At 62.8% G+C, this 25,882-nt stretch overlaps 3 protein-coding genes across 7 annotated transcripts; 1 reads left to right on the forward strand and 2 right to left on the reverse strand.

The window, feature by feature from the left end:
• Nucleotides 1-6,144, reverse strand: NEU4 (neuraminidase 4). Of its 4 annotated transcripts, none has more exons than XM_053902412.1 (5): nt 6,036-6,144; nt 3,677-3,781; nt 2,915-3,118; nt 2,565-2,820; nt 1-1,555 (listed from the first exon to the last, which is right to left on the reverse strand). In XM_053902412.1, exons 3-5 carry the CDS (start codon nt 3,113-3,115, stop codon nt 570-572), a joined length of 1,443 nt encoding a protein of 480 aa, XP_053758387.1. In that variant the 5' UTR covers nt 3,116-3,118; nt 3,677-3,781; nt 6,036-6,144; the 3' UTR covers nt 1-569. The 4 variants fall into 4 exon arrangements, with proteins under 4 accessions (XP_053758387.1, XP_053758409.1, XP_053758398.1 ...); XM_053902434.1 differs by having other exon boundaries at nt 3,677-3,771; nt 6,036-6,114; XM_053902423.1 differs by lacking the exon at nt 6,036-6,144 and adding an exon at nt 4,432-4,504.
• Nucleotides 5,635-7,356, forward strand: LOC109264771 (uncharacterized). Its single transcript, XM_053888539.1, has 3 exons — nt 5,635-5,751; nt 5,846-6,444; nt 6,868-7,356. Exons 1-3 carry the CDS (start codon nt 5,635-5,637, stop codon nt 6,956-6,958), a joined length of 807 nt encoding a protein of 268 aa, XP_053744514.1. The 3' UTR covers nt 6,959-7,356.
• A 2,954-nt stretch (nt 7,357-10,310) lies between these two features.
• GAL3ST2 (galactose-3-O-sulfotransferase 2) lies at nt 10,311-25,075 on the reverse strand. 2 transcript variants are annotated; one of them, XM_019445272.2, is made up of 4 exons: nt 23,879-25,075; nt 13,434-13,517; nt 12,077-12,341; nt 10,311-11,217 (listed from the first exon to the last, which is right to left on the reverse strand). In XM_019445272.2, the coding sequence occupies exons 1-4, from the start codon at nt 23,905-23,907 to the stop codon at nt 10,399-10,401; spliced, it is 1,197 nt and encodes a 398-aa protein (XP_019300817.2). In that variant the 5' UTR covers nt 23,908-25,075; the 3' UTR covers nt 10,311-10,398. The 2 variants fall into 2 exon arrangements, with proteins under 2 accessions (XP_019300817.2, XP_053758429.1); XM_053902454.1 differs by lacking the exon at nt 23,879-25,075 and having other exon boundaries at nt 13,434-15,436.
• Between the last annotated feature and the right edge of the window lie 807 nt (nt 25,076-25,882).

Here is a 25,882-nt window from a genome sequence, read left to right on the forward strand (position 1 = left end):
AAAAAAAAAAAATTTTTTTTTGAGAGACACAGAGAAGCAAGGAAGGGGTAGAGGGAGAGGGAGGGCCAGAATTCCAAGCTCAGCGCGGAGCCCGACGCAGGGCTCGGTCCCAGGAGCCCCGAGATCACGACCTGAGCCGGAATCAAGAGTCGGATGCTGAACCGACTGAGCCGCCCAGGTGCCCCCACAAGGAAGATTTTAAGTTTCCTTTTGTTTTCATTTCTAGCTCAATTTCACTGTGATTTTCATCCTTTGAAGTCTTCTAGAGACTTGACTTCATAATCCAATATAATGTCAATTTTCACACCTACGTGTACTCCAACAGACTGTAGATTCTGTTCTGTGCAGTGCTGTGCGTGTGTCCACTGAGGGAAGCTTCTTGGGCAAGTTGGCCAAAGCTTCTGTGTGCAACCTGATTTTGTCTGCTCACTCTGTCAGTCATTGAGACTTGTATCTACAATTTTCTACTGTAACTGTGGATCTATGTCTCCTAGAAGTCTGCCCACTTTTGTTTCTTATTTCAAAGCATACTATGAGGTATGTACAAATGGGTCGGACCAGAGAGCCCGTCAGGAAGGCCGGCAGCGCTCCAGACGCTTGTCCCCGAGGCCGGGTGGCTTGGGGCCCGGCGGCAGGTTCTGCAGGACCTCACCAAGGGAGAACATGCAGAAGGAGATCTCCTCGTAGGAGACCCTGGCCCCACTCTCAAACAGACAAGCAAAGGTCAGGGCTCCCTTGACAGTTGGCCCGACGGATGCCAGATCAGAGTAGCCGCTGGGCCCCTCATAGATCACCCAGGGCTCCGTCCAGCTGTGGGGATCCAGGGGGGACCGGCTCAGATAGATTCCCATATGGAGCCGAGCCCTGCGCCCCACCGGGTGGGAATACAGCAGCCAGGTGGGGCTCTGAGACAGGGTGGCAGGGGGCCCGGGGACCTTCGAGGTCCAGGCCGCCATGATCCCACTGAGCCCAGGCCCCAGGCCAGGCTCTTCGGGGCTGTCCCTACATCCCTCCATCCCGCTGGGCCCCTGGGCCCCTTGGGTGTCTCCAGTACCCTCCTCTGAGGGTTCCCGGACTCCAAGACAGAGGTGTGGAGAGTAGGAGTGGCTCCCGGCACCCACTGGCCATCTACCATTCCTCGGCCTGCTAAAGAGTGGGGCAGGGAAGCCAAGGACGCTGCCCTGGCAGCCCCGGGCGGTCTCGGCCAGGGCGGGCACCAGCTCCCCGGGCAGGAAGGAGGTGCCCTCGTCCGCACTGAGCGCCTGCACGCGGCTCCCCAGGGGGCTCCGGGCGTTGCAGTACAGGATGTGGCCGGCCTGCCCGCTGTCCACCGCGGCCAGCTGGCACTCGCCCGAGCGAAGGTTGGGCACCAGGCCTCCGTGGCGCCAGGTGCGACCGTGGTCGTCACTGTAGAAGGTGAAGGCATGCGGGCTGGTCCTGCAGATCTTGCCAAAGCACTCCCGCCGGTCTACGTGGTACGTGTAGGCAGGCACCAGCAGGCGGCCTGAGCGCAGCTGGATGCCGTGGCCCGGGCCCACGGCAAATGTGGCCCAGTCTGCAGAAGAGGGACTGCTGATCATCCGAGCTGGGAGGCAGCCTTGGCGGAAGCCAGACGCCACCGCCCTGGGGGTCAGGGACGATCTGGAGCCAGTGCTTCAGATGTGGGGACAGCTCATGAGGAAATGGGGGACTGCACCCCCACCCGCACTCCTGCCGGCCACTCCGAATCCCCCAGGGCTGGACAAGCCTCTCTTCGCCACTAGCGGGAGCAGGGAGCCCGGGCAGGTGGCTCTGCCAGGCTCTCCGGACGGCATCAGGTAGCTAGTCCCTGGGCCCGGGGGGGCAGCCACTGGCAGTGCTCAGCGTGAGCCCTGCCCAGAGGGGCAGCCAAGGGCAGAAGGGGTACAAGGACCCTCAGGGTGGGGTCAGGCCCTGGGCCTGGGTGGCATGGGGTAGGGTCCACAGGAACAGAGAGCTCTTCGGAGCAGCTCTGTGTGTCCTGGCCAGGTCTCAAAGCCTGCCACATCCCCTCAGCTCAGCTCCCACCTACAAGGATCAGCGTGACCCCTGGGCCAGTGTCGCCACACCACGGTTGGGGTCGCCTCGGGGGGGCAGTGGGTGCTATGGCCCTCGGGGAGGGGGCAGCAGGAGTGGAGGAAAAGCTTTAGGGTCAGGCCACCTGCCTGGCCCTGGGCTGGACACACCCCCCCCCCCCCACCGGGGTCCGGGTGCTAAGAAGGAGGGGCCTCAGCGCTCAGAGCGAGACGGGCTTGGTTAGATGAGCCTGTTCCTGCCGCCAGGAGGTGGGGGTGACCAACACCCATTCACGGGACTGAGGGGTTCGGAGGGGCGGGGGGGGGGGGGGGGGGGGTCAGTCCCAAGAAACGGTGTGGAGGAGTAGGCAGCCACGTGACCTGCAGACGGACCCTTCCCCCGCCCCCGCAGTGCAGAGCCCCCCTCCCGTCACCTGGTGAACCTGGTGAGACCCCTCCACTCTGCAGGCCCCCTCCCAGCGCAGACCGAGCCGAGCGGACCCCACCCCGAGCGAACCCCGCCCCGCCTACCCTGCTCGGCACCGCCCACCGCCTCCTCCGTGAGGTCCCGGGCGGCGCCCCAGCTGCGCCCCGCGTCCCGGCTGGTCACGCAGCAGAGGCGCGCGGCGTTCCTGCCCGCGGCGATCTGCGCGGCCTCGGGGGTGCGGCCCCGCACGGCGATGAAGAAGAGGAAGACGGTGGCCGTGCGCGCGTCGTGCACCGGGCAGGGGTTCATAGACCGGTGCTCCTCCAGGGCGGCCGTCCCCAGCACGCGCGCGGCGCCCCACTGCCGGGAGGGCGGGGGGGGGGCGGTCTCAGTTTACCCGCGCGCGGCGGCGGCCCGCCCCGGCCCTGCCCGCGGGGCGCGCCCGGCCACTCACCCGCACGGAGCCCCCCGCCAGCGTGCCCCGTCTCTGCACCAGCCGGTGCGCGTGCGCGTCGTCGGGGCTGAGCCGCTGCTCCGCGAAGGCCAGCAGGGTGGGCGCGGGGGGCACGGGCAGCAGCGCGGGCACGCGGTACGTCAGGCCGCTCCTCTCGCGCTGGAAGAGCACTGTCCGCTCGGGGACGCGCGGGGCCCCCATGCTCTGCGGGGACACCCCCGCCCCCCCCCCCCGCCCCCGGGGTCAGCGGGCGGGGCTGGCGCGCTCCCCTCCTGTGCGCCTGGATGGGGGAGGGGGCTCTGCGGGTGCAGACGCCCCCACCCACCCGCGCGCCTCCCTGTGCCTCTCCTCCTCGGAGACCACCCTGTCCCGGGCTCCTCACCCCACGTCCACGGCCGTCCCTGCCCACCCCTCCCTCCTTGCCACTGCACCCCCAAACGTCTGCAGTCGACCCTTCCTCCTCTCAACCGGGTCCCCCCGAGAGGGAGCTGCCTGCTCGGTGTCAGAAGCGGGGGGCCCCTGGCCGGAGTGCCCCGACTGCCCGCCCCGTGCCCGGACACAGGCAGGAGGCTGTCCAAGTGGACAATCTGGGCACAACGTTTGGGACACGCAGGGGTTCAGTTTCCCCCAGTAGGGACCCCACGAGCACGGGAGCCACACAAGCACAGAGAGACACAGGTACAGACGCGCTAGACACCCCGAAAATGAGACAGGGAGAGCCGGGCAGGCGGCACAGGTGCCGACACCGGTGCGCACACTCACCAGGCAGGAAGGAGCCTCGGAGACAGAAGGAGCTTGCGTCCCACACCCACGGCCGCAGGCTTCTCGGGGAAGGTGCCCCAGCTGCCGCCACCACCCTGCTCAGACCTGGGGGGGGGGGGGGCCTGCTGAAACCAAGAGGGGGCGCCAGTGGGGCTCCTGCAGAGAAGGGGCCTGAATTCCAGGTCCCTAGCAGGCCACCTATGGGTGCCGGGGACCAGTCCCTCGGGCTCCTGAGCAAAGCTGGGGTCATGAGGAGGTCCAGCAGAGACACCCCCCACAAGGTGCCCCAAATGGGTCCCACGTGTGCCTCAAGGGAGGAAGGTACACACCCCAGTGTCCAGGCCCCCCCAGCTGGACCCCACAAGCTGAAGCCAGGTTGGGGAGGGGGTGGTGTGCTTGGGGGCTTCCCAGAGTGGAAGGCTAAGAGGGTGGGGGAGGGGAGGGGAAGGGACCGAGGGGAGGCAACATTCCAGGCACCAGGGGGGCCCTGGCAGGAGGGGGGGGAGATTCAGCAAGGAGAGAGGAGACCCTCCCCACTGCACTCCAGGCCTCTCTTCCACAACCCCGGCCCCACCTGCCCCTGCCCCTGGGCCCCATGCCCCTCACAGCCCCAACCCCCAAAACCTTGGCTGGACACAAGGCCCACAAGCCTTGTGGCTTGTGGCTGGCCCACAAGCAGGGGACAGAGAGTGGCCTAGGGCAGACTTCCTGGAGGCAGCCCCCCTCCTAGGAGTGTGCTCCCAAGGGAGGCTCACATTTGGGGTGCACGTGGAGGCCTCTTTCTCTGATTTGCACAAGACAAATGAGGGCTGGCCCAGCCCCTCCCCCCCACCCCCCCCCCCTCCACCGCAGGGACGGGAGTGAGTGAGCAGAGAGGCCCAGGGGACTGCAGGCAATAGGGGCAGGGGTGCCACACGCCGAACTTGGAGCAGCCAGAGGCCCACCGCCAGGCACCGGGAGGTAACTGGCACCTGAGGGCACTGAGGGGAGGGCGAGGCAGGGAGGCGGGAGAGAGCGAAACACCCCACGTCACGCTCAGAGTACCCCTCTCGGCAGATCAAGCCCCCCCACACACAGGCACGGCCAGTGCGTGTCTGAGGAGACAGGATGCAGAGGGGTGACCGGTCACGGGAACGAGCACCCACCGCAGGAGCGGCCTCGCCGGGACACACGGGAGGCCTTGCCGCTGGCTCGGCCTCCTCTCCTGAGGTCCCCCAAACAGACAGACGTGTCCGCCTCAGTCCACCTCAGCCCAGGGCCACCCCACTGCCCGCCCCACCCCCACCACAGCCTCTGGGGCTCTGAGAGCAGCTTCCTGTGTGCTGGAAGCCCCCCGGCCCGCCCCCAGTCTGCATCCAAGGGGCAGTTGTCCCCAAGCAGGAAGCAGGTGCACATGCCACGTGTCCCCAAAGGCTGAATGGACACAAGGGGACATTCTCTCCACTTGGCTCACTCCACAGGCCCTGAGACCACCTGGGCTGGTGTCGGGGAAGGCAGAGGCTCCGGGCCCAGCCCACCCCCACCCTGCGGACAGAGCAGGAGAAACGGAGGTTCCCCAGACCAGCGGCTCGCGCTGCTGGCTGCACAGAGCAGGGCAGGGCGGCCGGGCCCTCGGCGCTGTCCTTGTCTAGGCCAAGCCGCGGGTTTCGGCAGAGCCCAAAGTCCCAGGAAGACCCCCTCAAGTGAAAAGGAAGAGCAGGGCCCCGGGGGCTCCCAGATGAGCAGGTAGCAGGGGTCTGCCTGACCAGGATAGGACGGCTGTGTCCCAACATCCTGTCTGGGCTCCCTGGAGCACTCAGGACAGCCCTCCGGACCAGCACGTCTCCTGTCCCTTGGACCAGGATCCTTGCCTGCTGCAGGGCACTTAAATGCACGCACACGAAGACAGCATGAGGACAGACGGGCTTTGCAGACAAGCGGACAGAGGGGCCCTCTTAGCTCCGTCACTGCCCTGCCGGATGGGAATCCGGTCTAACCTGCCTGTCCTGTGCCCTGTCAGGGGCAAGGACTCAATTACAACCCTGTGCCTGGTGGAGTGTGGCCTACACACCCGTCGGATCCTGCAGGCTGGGACGGTGCCCCTGGCATTGAGCCCCTGCACCCTGTCTGCATCACCCAACCTCTAAATCTACCCCTGGGGCCCTTCGGCACACCTGTCACTTGGGCCAGGACCTCATCCCATGGCGGGGGGGGGGGGGGTGGGAGGGGTGGGGCGGGCATCCATGTGGAACCTCTGGCTGGACGGCCCTCACTCCAGGAACCCACTGCCCTCTGCCCAGAGAAGGGCCGCCAGGGAGGGAACGGAGCGCCGTTTCTGGCCCTCGGGGCTGGGGTGCAGGTGAGCGGGGAGGGGACTCACCGGGCACCACAGGGAGGCTGAAGAGCTGGCTGTGGGGCAGCAACAGGAGCGCCTGCTTCTCCAAGCCCCTGAGCAGCGCAGAGACAGAGACCGGCCCGCTGTGTGGGCGGGGGCCGGGAGCTGGCGGGATCCCAGGGCCGCGTCAGGACCCAGGATCCAGGACCCTCCCGCCAGCTGTGCGACTAAAGCCTGTGCAGCTGGGAGAGCGGGTGGAGGTGCAGAAGGGCACCCCGGGGAGGGGCCGGGCGTCGCGACAGGGCCACACTGCATTCCTCTCTGCTGCTCAGCTCTCTCCACCCTGGAGTGTCGGGGCTCACCCTCCAGCAAAGGGCCACGGCGGACCTCTGAGCTGGACCCGGATATCCGCTGCCCGCAAGCCTCGCCAGAGACACCTGCCGTGTGAAGCCGAGTGAGCGCTCAGACCCCCGGCCACGCGCCGTGACCCCCACACCGCCCCGGGGGTGCCGGGCCCTCTGGCTCTCACCGGACCTCAGCCCCGCGTCCGTGCTGGGGAGCCAGCTCAGGCCCGGCGGGCCGGCACCCCACCCCCTTCCTAGCCCCAGCCACCTTGCCACGCTGGCCCCTTCCACCAGGGCCCACTTCCCGGGGGGCCGCTGCCCGGGCCGGGGCTCCAGGGGAGCCCTCAGCACCCCAGCTGCCGTCCGTGGAAAGGCCGAGGGGCCATCCTGCTCAGGAGCCCCCTGGGCCCCACCCTCTGACGCTCCGTCCCCTGCCCCTCCCTCTGACATGGTGTCACCTGCAGGACCCTGAGACCTGAGCTCTACTGCCACCCACTTGTCCCCCCGACCTTCATCCCCCATCCTTCCCGAAGCTCTTCCTTCCCCCTCATCTCCTCATTCAGGCACAAGACCCGACAGGTAAAGCATCCCGTGGAGGAAACTCAAACTTCCCCCAAGCAGTAACGACAGTCTGGGCGAAGAGCTCTGGGGGCCCAGACCGCCCAGACCAGTGTGAGCTCAACCCCCGACTCACGCCTGCGCAGACGGACCGCGGGGTGACCCACGGAGCCACCGACGGTTACCCTCACCTCATTGTAACGTTCCATCCCCCATCCAAGGAAGAGCCCAAGCCTCATTTCTACAACACACGGCGTGCGTGTCCGCGGAAGGTTTCCTTCAGGCCCGTGTGTGACCGCGTGCCCGCCTCTACACGGGATGACGAGGCTCCCCTTTCTGAATATTCCATCCTAACCCTAAATGAAAGGAACCCAGCCACCCTTGCTCGAGGGTCACGGCTTTGGAAGTGATTTCCCGTGATCTCCTTCTTTGCCGCAAATAAAGTCTTCTTTGTGTGCTAACTCGCCTGGTGGAGGTTCTATGTGTGACTCACCAAGGAGGGAACTCACGTCAGGCGTTACAACAGGACTTGGAAGGGGAAACCGAGCTCTGGGGAGATTATGACATCATAAGATGTCCACGTAGGGATCATAAACCTGCCGGGACTGTTCAGGTCCCCGGGGGCGCACCTGGGGAGCGGGTGGGAGGCGACCCCGATGCCGGCCAGGCCACTGGGCAGCAAGGATGTCCCTAGCCGGCAGCCTGCGCCCAGACGGAAGCCCGGAGATCTGCCGTGGAAGGAACGGGAAGACGGGGAAGGAGTCGGCACAGCCTCCCCACCTCTCAGGGCTCCACTCACACCATCTCGCTCCCCGTGTCCCCCAAGTCTGGGCCTGATGCAGTCTGATGGGCCCCCCACGGAGCCTCCAAGTCACGTGGGCAAAGTGCCCACGTTCAGCAGGGCCGTCTAACCACAATACCCACTGGGGCCTTGGAAGGAGGAGACTCTTGGACAGGCCTCCTTCCCTCTGCGTAAGGATTTGGGATTCGGGTACTTTGCGGGTTGTTTTTATTTTTTTAACGATACCAAGGAGTGCTTAGTAAATAATTCACCGTTTGGAAAACTTTTATTCATAGAGATTTTCTAAGTAAGCCGTTAATAATCTTTCACGTGTATTCATCTGAAAACCAGCTGTTTTTCATGTGTGACAACGATCTTTCCTCTAGAAACAGAACAAGAGATCTATGGGTTCTGTTTTGTTTTCTGGTGTGGGTTTTTTTTTTCTGTTTTTTTTTTTTTTTTTAATTGAAGTGTAGTTGACATATGACACTATATTAGCTTCAGGTTGGAACACAATTATATGCATTACAAAATGCTCACTCCCATCTGCAAACATTATCACAGGACTGACTGCATCCTGTGCTGTGCCCCTCACCCTCATTGCTATTTATTCCCTAACTGGACGTTTGTGCCTCTTATTCCCTCCACCTGGTCACCCATCCTCCCCGACCCCATAATGTTTTAGTGAGACGCCAGCAGGTTTTTAACAAAACATGGAGATTTTACATGAAAACCTGTATTTCCAGCCTCTCCTGAAAAATCAGCCCACAGCCGGCCATCACTGCCCCCTTGCCCCCACCCTGACCCCAGCATCACAAAGGCGTTGAAATCCCCCCCCAAAGGGATTTTCTGCCTGGCTTTGTGCTCCCCACTTTTATTGGCTACAGACCCAAGCATTTTAAATACCCCTTTTGAATGGATTTCCTGAGCAGATGGTTTTCCGTGTTTTTTTTGTTACAGACCACATGCACTTTACCTTGTAATAAGTACCCCTGAATTTCCTTCCAAAGAGACAGAACCAGTTTACATTCCTGCCAACCTCAAAGGCAAAAGCAAACATCATTGAATTCCTATTATTACTTTGCATTCTTGATGGGCATGCTGAGAACAGACCCCCTTCTGTGGTCCTGGCACTGGGGACAAGACAAGGCATGTCTGTCCTCACCCTGGACGGGCACGCTGGCCCAGGCTAACTGGTGGAGCCTGCCTGATGCCCAGGGCACCCAATTTGAGTCTGTCTTCAAATGGGGGTAATATTTTCATTTCTTTGTGTGGCTATAGTTTCTTACCTATAAATCCCTCACTCTCCTTCTGGGACTCTGTTACCCACGTGCTGCCTAACCTGCATCTGGTCTCCCTTCCGTTCCCCCAGGACGTCCCTCCACGGTCCCCACTGCCCCTGGCTCTCTGCAGCGTCCGTTCTGGTCTTTACTGTCTCTGTGCAGTTTTGGGGAAGTCAGGTTTTCAGTTTCTGATATCCTGTTTTACTCTCAAAAATCTCTGCAATATGTCCTCTAATCTCACTGAAGATTCATTATTCTTAAATTTCCCATTAAACTGATGTCCAAGGTAGTTGCTGCCTGTTCTGATGGCTGGGTGTCTCTGCGAAATGCTGACCCCCTGAAAAGTGCGGCCACGCCCCCTCCACAGGTGCCCCCCACCCCCTCCCGGCCAGGCAACTGGGGACTTCGGGCCGAGGACCCCGGCGTGGAAGGAAGAAGACCCCGGGCACCCGGCGGACAGGCCAGGCTGAGCCTCCCGGCTGAGCGTGTGAGAGCAGTTCTGGTTCTTGGCTGCCCCAGGCACCCCGCTTCTCTCGGGACACGGGGCATCCGGTTCCAGTGTGCACCCCGCCCTAAGCACTGGGCCCCGGGGCAGCCAGGGATCCTGTCCTGCTAGGCAGGGGGTCCTCAGTCCCTCCCCACGGGTGGCACACAGGGGTGCCTGGAAGCCGCCCCCCTCTGGCGCTGCACCCGAGGGCGTCTCCGGCACAAGGGAGGGTGCCGCCAGCCGCGGGGGCTCCTGCGGCAGACTCCGGGGGACTGTCCCAACAGGGAGCTGCAGGACTGACCCCCACCTCGTGCTCCGGCCAAACCACGCGTCTTATACACAGTTTGCACATTTCTCGACCTGAAGCCATTCTTCAGCTGGAAAGAAACCTCATACAGCCAAAGAGATGGGAAGCTGAACATTCCAGACTCGCTGCCTCATACCAGTTTCCTGGGCCTGTTATCCAAGTGCCGCACAAGTGTCTCTGTGACCGGCAAGTTCAGGGAGCCACTCTGGGCTCCCTCAGGGACCCATGGCCCTGCTGCCCAAGCCCCTCTGGGCTCTCTGAGTTCCAGTTCTGATGGTTCACGTGTCCAGTGGTTCCTTCCCCCGGCCGTGCTGGCATGCGCTCTGATGGGCCGCGTGTCCCTGTGTGTTCCTTCGTGGGGCGGTGTACTGACGTCTAATTAAACATGCGAGCGGATTCTGTCGAACAGGTTCATGCCCTCAGACCAGGTGTCCCTACTGTCCGAGATCGGGGCCCTCACCGAAAAGGCCCCTCCAGGAGGATGGATCCCGGGTGGGTGCCTTCACAGGGGTCTTCACCCTAAAGAGGGGCTGCTGCGGGAGCTCCCCCTCCCCCCCCCCCGCCCCGCCCCCGCATGAACTGGTGCCACGGCCTCCCCGCCATGACAGTAGGGGGCTGCAGTCACACGGGGGGCCCGACCCCGTCCCTCTAGTCCTCCAGGAAGGGGATGTTCTTGGGGGGCTTCCCCGGGAACTGGCGGGCGTACAGGTGGGCCATGTACTGGAGCTCGGGCGTCACCATCCTCCGGCACATCTGCCGCGTCTGGTTGTCCAGGTCCCGCCGGAGGTTGTAGCCCATGATCTCGGCCACGCCCGACTGGTAGGGGCGCAGCCGGCGGTCGGTGATCTGCGACCGGCTCTTGGCCTCGCCGTCCTGCAGGCACCGCGCCGCCAGCTCCCGCCGCCGCGCCCGCAGCCGCGCCACCTCGGAGCGCAGGCGCCGCGGGCCCAGCTCGGCGCGCACGCGGGCCCACAGGGTGCGGTTGAAGTGCTCGTAGAGGCGCCAGTCGAGGGCGCACCAGCGCCGGGCGCGCGCGCGGGCCTCGGGCGACAGGCCGGCGACGCTGCGCGGGCTGCGCGAGTTGAGCGGGAAGGCCACCACGTCGTCCAGCCGCCAGCGCAGCAGGTGGCGCAGCAGCACCAGGGACTCGTCCAAGTGCTCGGCGATGAGCACCAGCTGGAAGCGCCGCTCCACGTCGGCGAGGCGCGCGCGCACGTACGCCTCGTCGGCCGGCGCGTCGTTGTCGAAGCCCAGGTCGAACCACATGCCGTTCCGGGCGGGGGCGTTGCGCAGGCCCGCGCCGCGGTGGTAGTAGGTGCGCGGGGCGGCCAGGAAGGCGTCCAGGCTGCCCGCCGCCCGGAAGGCGGGCACGTCTTTCCTGTAGTAGGCGAAGGCGGACTCCAGCTGGAAGACGGGGTTTCTGAGGATGGAGAAGTAGAAAGTGTCGTTGGGCATGACCTTCTGCACCTGTTTGGAGACATGACGGGAAGGGCTGGTGACTCCTCTGCCGGGGCACCCGGGGCCGCCTCGCTCCCCTGCCCGCACCCTCCGCCGGCCGCCGTTGTCCAGAAGGATCCGAAAGACCTCGACGGGGGCCCCGCCCCCTCTCCTTGTCCCCCCCCCCCCCCCCCCCCCCCCCGCTAAGCCTTCCGAAGGCAGGTCAGGGAAGCCGGCGGGAGGAAGTGACGACCTTTAAACGGAGATCCGAGGGGTGCCTGGGTGGCTCTCGGTGGGTTGAGCGTCCGACATCGGCTCAGGCCATGATCTCATGGCTCCTGAGTTCGAGCCCCACGTCGGGCTCTGTGCTGACAGCTGGGAGCCTGGAACCTGCTTCCGATTCTGTGTCTCCCTGTCTCTCTGCCCCTCCCCTGCTCACACTCTGCCTTTCTCTCTCCCTCTCTCAAAGATAAACCTTAAGAAAACATTTTTAAATACCCGGAGGAGGAGCTGTGAAGAGTGCCCCCTCAAAAGGGGGCAGCAGGTGCAAAGGTCCTGGGGAGGGAGAGGTCGGTGGGTTTGGGGACCAAGAGTGGGAGTCCAGAGACGCAGATGGAGAGGGCGGCAGGCCACCAGGGTGCCCACATCCGACTCCAAAAGCAATTGCAGGCACCCGTCAGCAGGGGAGGGGAGCAAGGTGTGTGGCAGGCCTCGTCCGGCCCCGTGTGAGGCTCCGGCGAGGTCCGCACGCACGCACACCCAGAGCCTTAGTCTCTCCAGCGTGCAGGCCACCCCCACCCCCCACCCCATGGTCACACCTCAAAGCCACAAAGTGCCTGGGGCTGCGTCTCACCCCCTGCACCTCTGCCCTCCTCCGCACGCCCCGCACCTCCGGCAGGTTGAACCTCAGGTGGTTGCACATGATGTTGAAATGCCGCTGCGGGCCGGGGGGCTCCAGGCCCTCCACGTAGCGCGCCAGGAAGAGCCAGGGGTAGCCCAGGTGAAAGCGAGAGCCGGCGGGTAGCGCCACCGACAGGTTGTGCGTCTCCGCAAAGCGGAAGAGGATGTTGAGCACCGTGCTGCTGGCGGTCTTGTGCGTCTTGAGGAACATGACGTTGATGATGGGTGGCCCCTCGGCCTGGCCCCCGAGCAGGCTGGGAGGAGAGCACAGCCAATGTCAACCAGGGAGGGCCCACGGGCCCCCCGCCCAGAGAGACCCCCAACCCCACAACCTGGAGACCCTCAGACCATCCACCACCGAGCTGTCCCTAACCCAAGATCCCCTAACCCACACTTTCCCTACAGCAACACCAAAACCTGTGCCCCCCACCCACCAGAGACCCCAACCCTGCAACCCCAGAGGGCCCACTGGCACGGACCTGACTGCTCCCTAAGTGCCACATCATCTGTCCCCCCACATCCCACAGCTCAGTCCCCAGGCCCTGGCACCCTTTCTTTTGCCTCCCAACTTTCTCTTTGGTTCTCAGGGCACCCAGCATGGCTCTGGCCCTGTGGACTGGACACCACACCCAGCATTTCTTGGCTGACCCTTCATGCCTGGACCGGCCAGCCTGACTGCAGGGCCAGAATGGACACTGGTGGCCTCTCTCGTGATCCCATGACAGCACCTCCCAGCTGTGACCAGCCTGGAGAGCGGGCACCTTCCGTGCCCGAGTGCGTGACCGGTAAGAATAACCCAGGATAGTGGGGGAGGGGGGCAGACGGGATCCAGAATATGTGCCAGCCCTGGGTACAATGCGGGGGCCAGCAGAGACCCGGGCAGCTTGGGTGCCCCTTGGGGAGATCCAACCAGAGGTGGTAGGGTCAGGGAGAAGAGGCCTGGAGCCACAAGACCTCCCAGTGGCCAGCCCTGGACCTGGGTGACCACCCCTGAGGACCTGGCTTCACAGAGGACGAACCACTGGCAGGCAGGGGGACAGGGGCCTGGCCGTCCCAGACCTACCGCGGGCCCTGGCCCTGCCTCCCAGCACCTGGTCACCCTCTGCACACAGCGGCTCTGCCCGACACCCAGGCCCGCCCCCGTCCTCCCCGAGCCCTCCCCAGAGGCTGGGCAGCTCACTGTCCACAGGAGACACTGGGAGGGCTCCAGAGGGCTATAGGATCCCTGAAAGGAATGGTCACCAGCCAGTGCTGGATGCCACCCAGAGGTGGACAGCCTGGGGTCTCAGGCACGACTCTGGGAGGGGGCAGTGTCCGAACCATGGGGCACCCAACACAGAACTCACGGTGCGAACAGCCTGATGTCCCTGTGCAGGAAGCCAGCCAGCAGGAACACGATCAGGGCCAGAAGGAGAATGGCCTGGAAGCACCTGTGGGGCAGAGCGAGCCCTTCAGCCCCCCTCAGGGGCATGGGCGGGGCCGGCACCACCCCCTCCACCCCCCACCCCTGTCATCCGTGTATCAGCTCCTATCGAGTACCTACCTGCGCCCACCCCATGGGGCCTCTGGGGTGGGGGCTGAGACCCAGGAAGGGCCTGAATCATCAAACTCTACCCCCTCTTGGCCCCGTACTGCACCCTTCCGCTGCTCAGAAGCCAGGAGAAGCTGGGGAGGGGGGCAGCGAGAGGGGCCAGCTGATGAGCCCTCAGCAGGGATCCTTGGGAGTCTGGCCTGCCATAGACCCCTGAGCTCGCACCCCCACGGGCGCATCAAGAGAGGGTCTGAGAGGTGGGACGTCCTGATTTTCCACCACTGGGGGGAGGGGAGAGGCCCCACAAGAGAAGAGCGGCGTGGGATGGAGGAGAGAGAGAGCAGCGGGGCAGGGACACGTTTGGAAGGTGGGGGGAGCAAATCTGTTGCATATGAAATGTGCTGGGACACCCAAGCAGAGATGCCAGCCCGTGGCTGGAAAAGGAGTCAGGAATTGCTGGGGCTGTGACACACATCTGCACATCAGGATAAAAATGCCATATAACTTAGCGCCCCAGTCAGAAAACAATGGTGGATTCTCCTCACCGATCCAGAAGTCTGGAGAGGGGAGGCTGCTGCTTCTGGCAGACTTAGCCCCACCACATTGAGGATGTTGACATCTCTCCCTCTCCCGGCTTGTAGCCTCATGGTCACAATATGGCTGCCAAGCTCCAGACATCACATCAACATTTGGATCAGCAAGAAGGGAGAAGGGGCAGGGCCAGCCATGGTAGAGGCAGACACCTTCTTAAAGCCCCTAGCAAAATTCCACCTCCACCTTGTTGGCCAAAATTCAGTCACATGGTCACCTCCAGTTGCAAGGGGTTGCTGAGAAAGCATTCCTCGGTGTTTACAGCCTCTGTAGTGGGGGGACAGGGAGAAGGTGGTGGGTGTCTATACGGCTATATTTCTGTAAATCTCTGGGAACGGTGGGCTGCAGCCTGGGCCCAAGCTGGGCTTGCCTTCGGAGGCAGACACATCTCTGGAGGAAGTACGTGACCTGGCTAGTGGCCAAGGACCCAGGTGGCCAGGCCAGCAGCAAGGTGGCCCAGAGCCACCCGGAAGTCAGGCCTCTGTTCACCGCAGCACTCAGGTGACAGCACTTGACGTCAGGTTCTGCATACAGAATTCACGACCCAGGTGGCCCCGGACACAGAGCTGCGGCCGGCCACCCGTAGGCGTGCAGCAACGTGGCGGGAAAACCGTCTTCAGGGCCTCACCGGGCCCTGGTCTGCAATCATGTTCCTGACATCAGACCGATAAATGCCCGTTCTGGTGCCTGTTAATGCTTTCAGCCCCTGTGCACTAGAAATGTCCATTTGCATCGAGGTATTTTCAGCCGCAGTTGATAGCGAGCTGTCCCGCTGTGTCTGCACAGCCGAAAACAGCCTGGACCTCCTCACTCGACGGGGACGGCACCTTGCGGACAGGAGCTAAGGCAGGGAGAGGCCGGGGTCTCTCCTTCCACCCGAGACAGCCAGAGTCAGGCTCCTTTCAGAGCCACCAAGAGGGGCTGCAGCCTCTTCCGAGCTCTGCCCGTCACGCCCGGCCTGTGGCCCGGCCGTCTGATGGGAGACACACGCGGTTTAGTGGTGACTGACTAGATTAGCTCCGTGCCCTGACCTGTCGGAGAGAGGACCCCGGTGTCCCCTCCTGGGCTTTGCCAACGACAGCACAGAGCTTGGGACTCTGAACTCCAAGAGGGGCGAGCCGGGAGGAGCCGCCCAGCCCAGATCCTCGACTCCAGGACAGGCGGCTGCCTGGCCCCTGTCTGCAGATGTGGCCGGGAAGATTTCACAGCCGTCCTTCCAGGCTGTTCCCAGCTCCTCAGCCTTCCCCCAGAGTGCGCTCCCCACCCACCCGCTTCCCTGTACACAAGGGAGCTAGCTCCCCAGGCCTCCCCTTGGACAAGACCTGTGCTCAGAGGCTGAGCCTCATACTTCCCCGGGCTTGAAAGGAAAAAGACAGAGGGGGTCTCTTCCTGGAGCCTAACTGGGGGGCCTGAGTGTCCCCAACAGGTTGTGCCTGGGTCAGCAGACTGTCCCAGGGGCTCCCTGGAGGGGTAGCCAGTACCCAAAAGGCCTCTGAGCAGGGGAAGTGGAGGGCGTGGCGGTGGCCAGAGGGGGCGCGGGGGGAGGGGGCTCTGCCGTGTGGGCCCTCGGCCTTGAAGGAGGTCAGCTCACAGGTCATGAGGGAACTGGGTGCCACATCTGGACTCAACGAGCTTAGCATCTGGAGAGCACACAGGGAGGAACTTCCTGCTCAGACTGGGGCTTTCACATAAAGCTCCACAGGGTACACAGGGGTGTGACAAGCTGGGAACGGGGGCGGGGGGGGGGGCGGGCACTGCACTCCTTGGAGGAGAAGTGGCTATATCCACGCGTGGCCCACCAGTCAGGGCCCCCTGGCCCCGAGGCTGAAACAGGAGCAAAGAGGAGGCCCTCACCCCCGCTCGGCAGTGGCCGGCACACCCCCATCCTGGGACAAAGGAGGTGACCAGATTTCCGCATCATCAAACACGCTCAAAGTTTAACATAATTCCCAGAAGAGAATCTTTAATAATAAGTCAATTCTAGAGTTCAAAGGGAAGCAAGTCATACAGTAATAGCCAGGAACATTCTAAGCAGTAATTATAAGGGACACGGGGTCTCCACTGCAAGGCATAGAAAACCACTCTCTCTGAAGCTCCTTGGTGTTAGTGCAGGACAGGAGCCCAGGGGAGGGGTGGGGGGTGAGGGAGCTTTCCAGGGAGGGGAGGGAGGGAGGCAGCGGTGGATGGCGTGAGCAGCTGGCTAGCTAGCTCTGGAAAAGGCTTATGCCGGATTTCCCTCACCCCACGGATGAGAATAAATTCCAAACGGGCGACATTTAAACGTGGCAGGTGTGGAGAGCCCAAGGCTGTCCCTCCCTCCCTGTCACTGGTGTCCTGACTGGCACCGCCTCTTGGGAACTCTGGATTAAAATGCACAGGGCCTTTGCCCAGCCAGGTTGTGACCAGCAATTTATCCTGTAGGCACCACGGATCCCCTTATCCCAGCACCCGACGTGCTCTACCCCGTGGTGTCCCCATGGGTCATCGCTGGTAGCCACTGGGCAGAGGGAAGTCACAAGCCTCGCCCAGGGCCCCACGCTAGGATGCAAAAGAGGCCTGTGACCCAGAGCTGCGTTAACCAGAGGGCCACGCTGTCCCCATCCACAGGGCCATCACTGTGGCCCAGCCAGGGAACAAACAGGGAAGAAACGCATCAGTGACCTCCCAGATGGAGAGGGGTGGGGACCCCAAGGGGAGGACACGGCCGGGGTCAAGAGCGGAAAGGTGCCCAGCGGAGCCCTCAGTGGACAGGGCAGAACTTGGGGGACACCAGAAGCCCAGGAAGGGAGATGGGGGGGGTGCGTTGGTGCAAGTTTGGAAAGAGGGACATCGTTACAACGCTGCCACGCCACGGGAAGCACTGTGTCCGTCCGTCCTCCGTCTGTATGTCCAAGCTCTGTACCCTTCAATCAGACGGTCAACCTGGACGCTCTCAACACATTCTGGCTGTTTTCATGACGTCGGTCCTGTGCCTCCCGTTGTATTTATTTTGATTTGCTAGTTTTTCTTGCCACTGTAAATGAAACATTCGTCCAAGTCCCATTTCTGGGTGCTTATCACTAGAAGAAGAACATTCTTTGTACATCGTGGCTGTCACTTCCAGTCTCTCTCCCATGCTGCCCATTTACTGGGCGCCACTGTTTCATTCCAGAATCCTGGTGCCCCTGGCGCTGCATCCGTGCTGGCTGGGACACAGGACGCTCCAGCCCTGTCCTGCTCGCCTCCCGGCCTGGGCCTGGAGCCACCCCATCTCCAAGAAACCCTGGTCCCCCTGGTAGGGACGGTCTTTAGGGACCATAATCTGGGGGCTGGGGTGTTCACTGCTCAGGGAAGGTCGTAGTTTCAGGGGCGACAAAGCTAGAACGGCACATGTCGAGGCAGAATCGCTCACGAGCTCACACTGACAGGTCCGCTGCAGCTTTTTGAACAACCCTCTTCCTGCTGCCTCTCGCGTCCCCTTTCCCGCCCGGGAGTGTGGTCTCGCGCGAGACGGCCGAATTAGAGTCGTTGGCTCCATCCACACTGCGCACACACCCGTGTTGACCATTTCTTGGCATACCCTGTCCCCTTCCCACAAAAGAAGCGCCAAGCTTTCCCAGCTCTAGAAGGCCTCACTGTGGTCCCAGGGCTCCAGGGCCCTGGGGTTCCCGCACAGCAGTCATGCCATTTCTCCGGAACCCGTGAGGCCTTCCCGGGGGGTGGGGGGTTCCCCTCGTACCTGAGTGTGGATGAAGCCACAGTGCTTTTACAGCCCATATACACTCTAGCTCCCACTGGGCAAGGCCCACACGGGACACTACCCAGGCTGGTCTCTACTCTGGCGATCTCACAGACCCCACTGTGCCGCCACATAAACTCCCTTCTGCAAACACGGTGTGTTTGCTGGTCCCTTGCAGAGGAGCTGAATGAAGCTCTGTCACACGCTGACCATCTGTTCGAAATTCTCCCCTTTGGCCTTGAGGCGACAAGAACTGGCCTGTTTCTCACAGCTGTCCGACTAGAACAAACAGTCCTCAGAGAGGACACTCAAGAGAGGCTCTTCTTTTGCCAAAAGAACCTGTGGTCCAAACGCCCACGGGGGCCGCCGGGTCACGGTTCTGGAGCCGCCAGGGTGCCAGGTGGCCCACCCTCAGGGCCGCGGGTGGGCGGGATTTGCTGCCAAGCGCCAGATGGGGAGCCGGGAGCCCCTCTGTGGCCTGTGTGTGTGTCCGACACACAGACGTGCGTTCTCTACGGAGAGCCCAGTGGCTGCACGACGGTAAATGGGTGAATTGTTTGCTATGTGAATTACGTGCCAATAAAACTGTTTAAAGTGATAAAAAAAACCTATTTAAAAATATTTTCAAAGTGTTCAGATGGCAAAAAAAACTTTTTTGAAAGCCAGTAATTGTGGGAACAAATAAATATAGCTGGAAATGATTACCACGTGACAGTGCTCCCAAGTGCCTTTAGCTGAAAGGGGCTTCCTACATCCCCCCCCCACCCCCCAGTGCCTGCTGCTCAGGCACAAAGGTCTCTGTGGACCTCCCTTTCCTTGGGGGCTTGGCCTGGGCTGCTCACAGGACAACTCCCAGAGTCTCAACCTTCCTGCCTCGGAATGCCTGGGGTGGAGCTCAGTGCCCAGCATCCAGGTGGTGGGCCTGCTGCCCGCCTCGGGAACATGAAAGGCTGGTGTCCCGTGGCATCCGGGGGGCCAGCAGGCTCTCGGTCAGGCTTTGCTCTTAGAGGCCACAGAGTCCCAGCAAGTGGCACCAGAACCCCTGCAGCAGAGGCCCGAGAGCCAGTCTGGCCGTCTGCCAGACGTGGCCCTGGTCCAGTGCCGGGGGGCACCCGTGGGAGAGCTCAAGGCCCCAGGCCCCCGAGCCCCAGGTGGGTCTGCTCCCAGGTCCCTCAGGGAGAAGTCCCAGGCACGTGGGTAAGAACCAACACGAGACTCAAATCACGGATAAAAACAGTATCGCACATCCCACCTCCAGCTCAGGAGCTTCTGGTCTGGCGAGCTTGCTTACTATGAGGGAGACTCACAGGGGGGCTGACGGAAATGGGTTTTTTACATCCGGATTACTCGTTCCCACCCTCCCCCACACCCCCCACACCCACACACACACCTACACACACACACACACCCACACACACCCACACCTGCCGTTCCAGCTGACCTTTCCTTATAAACAGACACTGGCCTCAGTGGGACTGAAGAAGGACATAGAACCAAATGCCTGATGGTCATCCAGTAGTCAGCCAGTTTCAGCGAAAATCTAGAAAAAACAGGACTGACCCTAATCCGGGGAGCTGACTTTCAGCCCCACAGAATGCACAGGAGGCCCCGGGCTACACCCAGCCCCCTGCCCGGCCACACTCTCTGTTCCATCTCGGTGGTCCCACGGCCCGAGGGAAGCAGGAGAATGGGCTGGAAAGACCCAGCACCCTCCCCCCTCACCTGTACACACAACCGTCAAGTGTCACAAAGCCCTCCGTCTGTCCTCTGGGCCTCCGGACCCAATGGGCTTCCTTAGAACACATTCTCCCTCGGCCCATCTGGGGCTCCAACCCAGGGCTCGCATGCAGGATCCAAGGTTGTCACACAAAGCCGCCCCCCCTGCCAAATCCCTGCTCATGGTGCATCCGTCACCTTTCACCTGGCCCTCATTGAGCCCCTTGTACCACTGGAGGCACGAGGACAAGCTGAGGGCATCAGGTACCGTCGGAGCATCTCATCGGTGGGGGCCAAGGACAGGATGGATGTTACTCAGGGCTCCCCGCCCACAGCCAAGCACTTGGCCTGAAAGGCTGGGCTCTGCTGCCCCTGGGAGCTGCATCAGCACAAGGCCGGGGGGCAGGGCCACCCCAGGTCCCCCAGGTCGGCACAGCTTCCTCTGCTGAAGACACCATCAACACCAGGGTGGGTAGAGCACAGAGCCATCCATACAAAGAAGAACCAAGAAGCAACAGGGATGGGCTGCCACACACCCAAACCCAACATCTCCCGAATAACATGGGCCGCCCTCCACCCAACGGCTTCTTCTAGAAGAAGAAAAGAAGGCCACATTGTCACGCAAGATGACAGAGAAACATGGCCACAGGTGGGATGGGATGGGACTGGACGGGTTAGGATGGGTTAGGATAGAGAGAGAGAGCAGGATTGAACAGATACAGAATAAAATAAGACAGATGTGGGGTAGAAAAGAACAAACTGAGGAGATTAAAATAAACACGGAGCAGGACAGACCAGACCAGAAAACACCTGAGGGTGTCGCCTGGGTTGTTTCGACACCTGTTTGCAGAGAGACCCATGAAGTGTGTCCTGGCTGCTGGTGCTGCTCCTGGGTCACCGTCGCCGTGGGGAGGTGGGCACTCGGCCCCTCCGCCTCAGCCGGGTGCTGTCCTGACTCCCTCCCGGGCACGCTGAGGCCGAGGAGCCCCCGGGGAGCCCCTCCCCACGACGGCACGACCCCCGGCCCCTCCACACCCTGTCCATCGCCCGTTGACAAGGACAGCACATGCCCTGGCCCAGCAACCTGCCGCAGCAGGGCCTGGTGCCCGAGCCGTCCTCAGCCTGAGCGTCCCAGCTCCTCACGCCCAGAGCCCATCGGGCCGGCCACTAGAACGCTCCGTGACAGGCCATCCGGTCACACAGCTGGAGCCTCGCCCACCCTGGCCTGCACCTTCCCTCCTCGGGGGGGGGGGGGGGGGGTGAAGGCCCCACCCCCACTGCAGTACCCCCTCCGCAGGGACCCAGAGTCTGCCTTGGGGGCCCCGCAGGGGGCAAGACCCAGGAGCCCTGCCGCCTCAGTGGCCCAGGGCAGGCACTGCCCATCCCCACCAGCAGAGGCGTGAGATCCTCCCAGGGTCCCGGGGAGGGGGTGGGGGGGGAAATGGGAGGAACAGCGGGTGGGCAGGCATTCGCCTTCTGGTCCCTCCAGAGCTCCCAGGATGGCCTCCAGGGGAAAGGTGGCCTCCTGTGCTGGCCACCTGAGCCCGCATACACTGGGGCACCGTGGAGGTGGTGGGGCCGCAGCCCTGCCCTCCAGGCCCCTGCAGGGTGGGCGACCACCAGGTGTGACCCTGGGAGGGCTGGCGGTCACCACCTTCACTGCAGAGGCCAAATGTGTCTCCCGGATGGCTGCTCCAGAGGGCACCAGCGGCCCATAATGCTGGGAAAATACGAGACAATTCGCAAAGCACTCCCGGTTTGTCCCTCCCAGAAGTTTCTGTGGCTCTGAGAAGCCCTGGGGCAGACCTGGCCTGGCCCTCAAGGGGTGCCAGACCAGGAGGCTGGGAGCCAAGCCACTCCCACGGCCAGGTGTAGGGAGGACACGACCCTCCTCCCAGCCCACCCCTGCTGGGGACCGGGCCTGGAGGCCAGGACAGACAGCCCAGCAGGGCACCAGCCACAGAGGTCACGGTGGCCCCGTCACAAAGCCAAACAGTCCCACACCAAACAGTGCCTTCTGGAAGGTGTGGGCCTGACTCACCCTGAGAACGGCATCTTCCAGCTGGTTTATTCCTTGGTCCACTAGTGGACTGGGAACCCGTGAGGGCCACTGTCCCCAGCCCTCCAGCAGGAGGCCACACCTGGAGGGGACACCTTGTCTTGGCCGGCAGCCAGCTCAGAGGACACCCACCCAGCGCTCGGTCAGGATGACGGCTGCAGACAGGCCAGCACACGGACCACGTGGGGACAGACCGTAGGGCTCCACGACAGCTTTGGGGCATAAGCCAGGCTTTTCCCAAAAGCACCGGTGACTCCTGACAGAGCGAACCCCACCTGACCACACACTGGGGGCGGCACGCTCTAGACACGGTGAGGAGGTGCTGCACCCTCCCCCCGGGCTCCACTGACCCTCTCCATCCCCCCTTCGCGGCCACCACAGGTGGGCACCAGCAGACTACTCCCAGGTCCCCTGCCTCGTCCCCCTCACTCTCAGAACCGGCCCCAAGACCTGGAGCCACAGCTGCCTGCGAGGTCAACCCCCACAGGGTCACACAGCCCCCCTACGGGGACACACACACACACACCCCACAGGCAGGACCGGAGGCTCGGCACTCCAGGGGATACTCGATCCCCAGAAACAGAGCTGGGCTTCAAACCAGAAACACAGGTTTTCAGGAGGCCCCCCCACCCCAGCAACTCTGAGGCAGGACCTGGAAGATCTGGGCTTTCACCCCAACAGCTGCCAGGCAGATTGTGCCACCTGGGGCCGGGGTCCCCGCTGGGGATGCCACCCAAGCCAGAGGGTGCCCCAAAGAGGAGGGTCTGTGCCTCAACCCATCACAGTCCGCTCGCTGAGACCACAAGCCCCCTGGAGGGGGAGATCGTGTCTCTGCTCCAGACGGCTCCTCCGACCACCAGGGCCCCTGGGCACCCGCTCAGCCAAGCTTGCCCAGGGCTATCCCCTCCCTGTGCCCAGGGCCACAGGGTACCTCCCCAGGCAAGCCTGCCTGGGACTGTCCCTCTGTCCCCAGGGCCGTGGCTCAGTTTACCCGTCAACCAGCCAAGCCTGCTGGCCGAACGGAGAGGGGCCTCTGAACATGTGCACAATCCGAGGAAAGCAAACAAGTCGAAGGCTGCGAAGACAGCGAGCGAGCGTGTCCGAGTGACCCAGGCAGCCCCTTCTTCCCGGGGCTTTGAGTGGACCCGTAAGCCTGGGACACCCAGCACAGCCGCCGCCCAAACCTGTGCCAGGACGGCCACCTGGAACCACAACACACTGCCCTGCTGTCCCACCAGGCGTCCTGCTCCCGGGGGCTCCCCCTGGGGCCCCTCACCTTCCCTGTGCGCCAGAGGCCGGGCAGCCAGTGGGACCTGGGCATGGCCTCCGGCTGATAGAGTGACGTCCCCACTTCATGCTTCCTCCTCAGGGTGGTGACCACATCCACCTCCACGGAGAGGGGGACACCTGGACCTTCCCTGTGTCAGCTGGCCCCTGGGGACCCGCTGTCCTCACCCCAGGAAAGAGCTGGTCATGCCCACGTCCGGGGCCCATGGGGAGAGCGCCCAGAGGCACTGGCGTTTCCCCAAAGCGTGTGGGATGAGACAGAGAACGAAAATCCAAAGCATTTCCAGACACACCCGTCCCCCCTCCGAACCTGAACTGTCAAAAAAACACAACTCCCTCTGTTTATACAAAGGGAAACATAGCACTTACTACCCTGAGCCGGCAGGGCCGGGTGCCTGCACCTGAGGGGACCTTGCTCTAAGTGCCTCAGACCCTCCAGCGAGCACCTTAAAACATACATGTGGATATCTGGCCCTGGAGTGTCAGAGGCTCAGGCTGGAACTCCCCCCAACGCCAGGAAGTTCCTGCTGCACACAGGGGCCTGGCCATGGGAAGGGGGGGACAAGGACAAAGCCAGGAGGTCCCGGACCCCCAGCAGCCGCCCACCCAGGCCTTCACTCCAGACACCAAACCGTCATCCCCTTGGCCCCGAGCCCCACGTCCCCACAGAGGCCGGGACCAGCGCCGGGCCTGGGAAGACAGGGAGGGGTCACGCACTGCCCGAAAGGAAGAGTGAGTTCAGGGCAGTTATTCTTGAGAAATAGCCCAATATATGACTTCCTTCTAAAGACAAACACAGAACAGCTCATTTCTGCCAGGTCTCTGGAATATGCAGGGACTAGAGACGTGTTTTGTGTCTCTGTGCCGACCCCGGCGCACCCCAACTTACCTCTGCGTGCCACCTGGCAGGGACAGCATGCTGGCTGGGGCCCACGCAATGGCAGTGGGCAGGTGGCGGTCCAGGCGGAGGGAAGCCAACCCTCAGCCCCTGGGCACAGACACCGGGCAGGGTGCGGTACGTGCAGAGTATGAACTTGACTCCCACGGGAGCTGACCTGGCTCAGGTGTGAGGCCACGCCCTACAGCCCAAGTCGGGAGAGCTTAAGCTTCAGTTCTCAGAAAGAACCGGACTTTCCCTGGGGCCCAGCTGGCGCAGGGAGTCTAGGGCTCCTTCCGTGGGCCTCCCTGCCAGGCCAGCCCCCCAGGGCTCCCACCTGCTCACACCGGCCCCATGCCCAGGGGTCCCTCGGCCCCGGGTCGCCAGGGAGCCATAGGCACCTTCAAGGGCCTCTGGACCCAGAGCTGAGAATGAAGTGGACAAGGTGAAGGCTGAGGGTCCGTGAACCCTCTCAGGATGGATCTGGGAAACGGGATCAAATTCAAGACCTGTTCTCCTCCTTCTACCCCTTCACAGCTCGCTTTATACTAGGAGAAAGCCTAACTAGCTTTTACGTCTTGGGATGAAAACAACTTCAGAATGGGGACCTTGGAATGCTAGATAGAAATACTGGATTTTACTGCATGCAAATTTGTCTCTTTATCCAGGAAGTAAATAAATAAGCTTCAAAGACAAACAGACCAGGGGAAACGTCTGCAGTGCTCAACCGAGTGTTAAGTCCGTAAGAAAAGGACAAAACCCCCATAACAGCACACGAGGTGGCGCTCCGTGGCTTGCTGGCCAGCGAGGGAGGGGCTGGGCATCGGAGCCAGGCCCGTGACCCACCTTCCCACACAGCCCCCTTTCTGTGACTGGTCCCCAGACACAATCTGGGGACTGAGTCCTGGTCCCCAGATTGGTCCGGGCTGGCCAGCGGCCTCCCTGCCCTGGCCGGTGGCTGGCATAGTGGGTGCGACAGGACAGAAATAAGGTGGGTGGGCCGGGGGCCTGGAGGAGGAGAGGGGTGCCGTGGGCGGGGGCTGGGCTCAGGACACTCCCACGCCCCCTGGTGCCCGCGGGAGTACCTCCCCACCATGCTCAGCGGTCACACAGGAGCTCCCAGGGGCTGCAGCTCAGAGGGCAGGGAGTCTCACCCCCAGGACAGCCCTGGACTAAAGTGGGTGGGGAGGATGAGGCCAGTGTCCACCGTCCACGGGGCTCCAGGAGGACGCATCACGTGGGGGCGCGGGAGCCAAGCACCCAGTATGTCATTTCCACAAAGCGGGGGGTGAAGCGAAAAAGGCAGAACACAGACAACATAGCCCTCCACTTCCAACTTGCCGATGTGTGTCAAACACCCCTGAAACTCGGCAGCTCCCCAGCAAGGGCTGTGCTCGAGCTCATGGGCCCCAGGGGCTGTCTGCCCACCCTGCTGCTTCAGGCGGGGGGTTTGTCCTGGGCCCCAGCAGGCTCTCTTCCAGGAGGACCCCAGGAGGCCAGGGCACACCTCACGCACCCCCCAACCCCCATTGCAACCCAGCCCCTCCCATCCCACTGACCAGCGGAGCCATGTGGCCAAGCCCAAGGTCATTGGGAAGGGCGTGGGGCCACTGCAAAACCACAGCCCACGCGGGGAGTCGGAGTGATCAGTGGGACATCCTGTGCAACGCCCCCAGCCCCAGCCCAGGTAACAGATGTCACTGGATGGGGACAAGACAGCCCATGAACCACCCCCCCGTGGCCTCAAGGAGGCCCCAGGCCCCAGACAGACTGTGGGCACTCCTCCCCTCAGCCCCCTCCCCACACCAGGGAGCCCAGGGAAAGGTGAGCTCTGGTCACTGAGCCTGGTCCAGAGATGCCCAGCCGTCCCCCAGTGCAGGGTCTCCTCTGCTTCCCTGGGGTCACCCCTCCCCGGCCCGCTGTCCAGGAAGAGCCACAGTGGGGCAGGTAAACCAGGCAAAGAGCCACGGCTACAGCTGCAGAGTGCCACTCATCCAAGCTGGCAGGGCCCCAGGC

Source organism: Panthera pardus, unplaced genomic scaffold (assembly GCF_024362965.1).
Source record: "Panthera pardus isolate Hobbes unplaced genomic scaffold, ASM2436296v1 HiC_scaffold_10, whole genome shotgun sequence".
Lineage (NCBI taxonomy): Eukaryota > Metazoa > Chordata > Mammalia > Carnivora > Felidae > Panthera > Panthera pardus.